The sequence below is a fragment of the Beta vulgaris genome, chromosome 5 (genome assembly GCF_026745355.1).
Source record: "Beta vulgaris subsp. vulgaris cultivar EL10 chromosome 5, EL10.2, whole genome shotgun sequence".
Lineage (NCBI taxonomy): Eukaryota > Viridiplantae > Streptophyta > Magnoliopsida > Caryophyllales > Amaranthaceae > Beta > Beta vulgaris.
Genome location: NC_079206.1, coordinates 19,679,006 through 19,680,909, shown reverse-complemented (window position 1 = coordinate 19,680,909; position 1,904 = coordinate 19,679,006). Strand labels below are relative to the sequence as shown.

Genomic DNA, 1,904 nt, shown 5'->3' with positions numbered 1-1,904 from the left:
AATCATAAATAAGTTTTACTTGATAACTTTAAGAGGCAAAGTACATGTACCATAGAAGAATGGAGGTAAAAATTGTGATGCATGACATTCACTCCAAGTAGACCAACAATCAAAGCAAAAGCAATACTTTGACCCCTTAACTACGATAACGAACTATTTTAACGAACTGGAAAGTTAGGACACATATCAAGCAAATGTTAAGTTTAACTAAAGTAATATTCATGAGGAATAGATAATTGCACAAGGTAATATCTTACTTATCAGACCAAATGTTGCAGCAGTGGCTGAACTAGCTGCAGCAACATTATACACATCGTGAACTCCTTGTTTCTCCGCGAGCAAATTCTGTAGAGCATAAAATGCAGCAGTGAACATCCCGAGGTGTACTCCCCCAACTAGAGACCCATGAGTGACTCTGTAAAACCTCTTGTCCATTCCATCTCTCATCAATCGATATTGTTCACGCTTGTCTGGGGTACTCCCAAGCTTCAATGTCACTTCAGCATCCTTGCTCTGGAAAAATGTCAATAAGACCTCAATTAGTACAAGGTTAAAAAGAAGAGAAAATGAAATTTCATAGGGCATTGCAATTGAAAGACTTACAGCAGAAGCAGCTGCTTCCTTGCTGCCTCCATATAACATTCCTGCAAATATCCCCATGATAATCGTTGTTCCCCAATTAACAGTCCCATCTAATTTCGGAGTTCCCTAAATTAACAAGAAATTATGTCACAGCAAGAAAACACGAGACAAAAACACGAGCTGCAAATTTACAAACAATGCAACCCTCTCCTTCCGCAAAGGATTAAAAAACAAGATAAATCTAATCAGATGAAAAAGACTGCATAATTTGTTAAGCAAATAGTTGAAGACGTATTAGCAAGTCCCTGATTTGACCACAAAAATGTGTAAATCAGCATAACTATCTTGGGGATCTGTTAACGAGACACAAATGTCATCAACCTTTATCATATTCATCACACAAGTTACTTCTCAAGTATAAGAGAAGCTGGGATATCTAGTCAGGTGCATACAACCAAGAAAATGATGATTTTAGAGTGTGATATAAAAATTCTAAAAATAAAGTCAAAGTTTCAAAACCCTAATTGATTCTATGATGATTTGAGGAAAATCAAAGAATCAGTTTATATTAATTAGTTGTAACCAATGATTTAGTTTCAATAGGCGCTAGTGTGATGTTTGATTGTGAATTCTTCGAAACCATGGTAGTAAAATTGCTGTTAAAAGCAATTGCATAAGAACATTATTACAACTTGCAAAAAGTCACATAACGTTCAACTTCACAAGCTCATACAACTAAAAGAATGCAATCGAAGAACCAGTTTATATTCATTAGCTATCACCACTTATCTAGTTTCAATAGTTTGCTTGTGTGATGTTCGATTGTGACTTCATTTAAACCATGGTAGTAATATTTCTCTTAAAATAAATCGCATAAGAACATTATAACAACTTGCAAAAAGACACACATTACATTCGACCACATGAGCTCACGAGCTCACACAATTAAAAAAATGCAACAAAATCCGGTAATGATCAAAACCTAAGAGCCTAAATCCAAATTAACTAAATATTGCGAATCGAAACTGGATTATCATGCACTTACAGTTGAGACATCTTCTTCTGAATTCTCAGTTCCTTCCATCACTGGAATACCCTCGTATAATTGCAAATCAAGTAGAATTCTAGAAATGTTGCAATTTGCAAGTAGTATGATGAAATTCAAAACTAAAGGAAATCAAAATTTGTAATTTAAAAGTAGAAGGACGTGAAATTAGTGGAAATGCAAGACATGTATCAGTTAGACAAACACTATCATGTTTACAATATTTACAGCGAGATTAGGGCAAAAAAATATGTATAAGTGGTTGCAGAAAAAACCT

At 34.6% G+C, this 1,904-nt stretch overlaps 1 protein-coding gene across 1 annotated transcript; it reads right to left on the bottom strand.

Moving 5' to 3' along the window:
* Window positions 1-219: 219 nt before the first annotated feature.
* Window positions 220-728, bottom strand: LOC130591363 (uncharacterized). Its single transcript, XM_057394651.1, has 2 exons — window positions 604-728; window positions 220-513 (listed from the first exon to the last, which is right to left on the bottom strand). The coding sequence occupies exons 1-2, from the start codon at window positions 658-660 to the stop codon at window positions 220-222; spliced, it is 351 nt and encodes a 116-aa protein (XP_057250634.1). The 5' UTR covers window positions 661-728.
* Between the last annotated feature and the right edge of the window lie 1,176 nt (window positions 729-1,904).

Coding starts and splice junctions, on each gene's coding strand:
- LOC130591363 (XM_057394651.1), bottom strand. CDS start 660: ATGGGGATATTTGCAGGAATGTTATATGGAGGCAGCAAGGAAGCAGCT. Junction 514..603: donor AGGAAGCAGCTGCTTCTGCT/GTAAGTCTTTCA, acceptor ACATTTTTCCAG/AGCAAGGATGCTGAAGTGAC.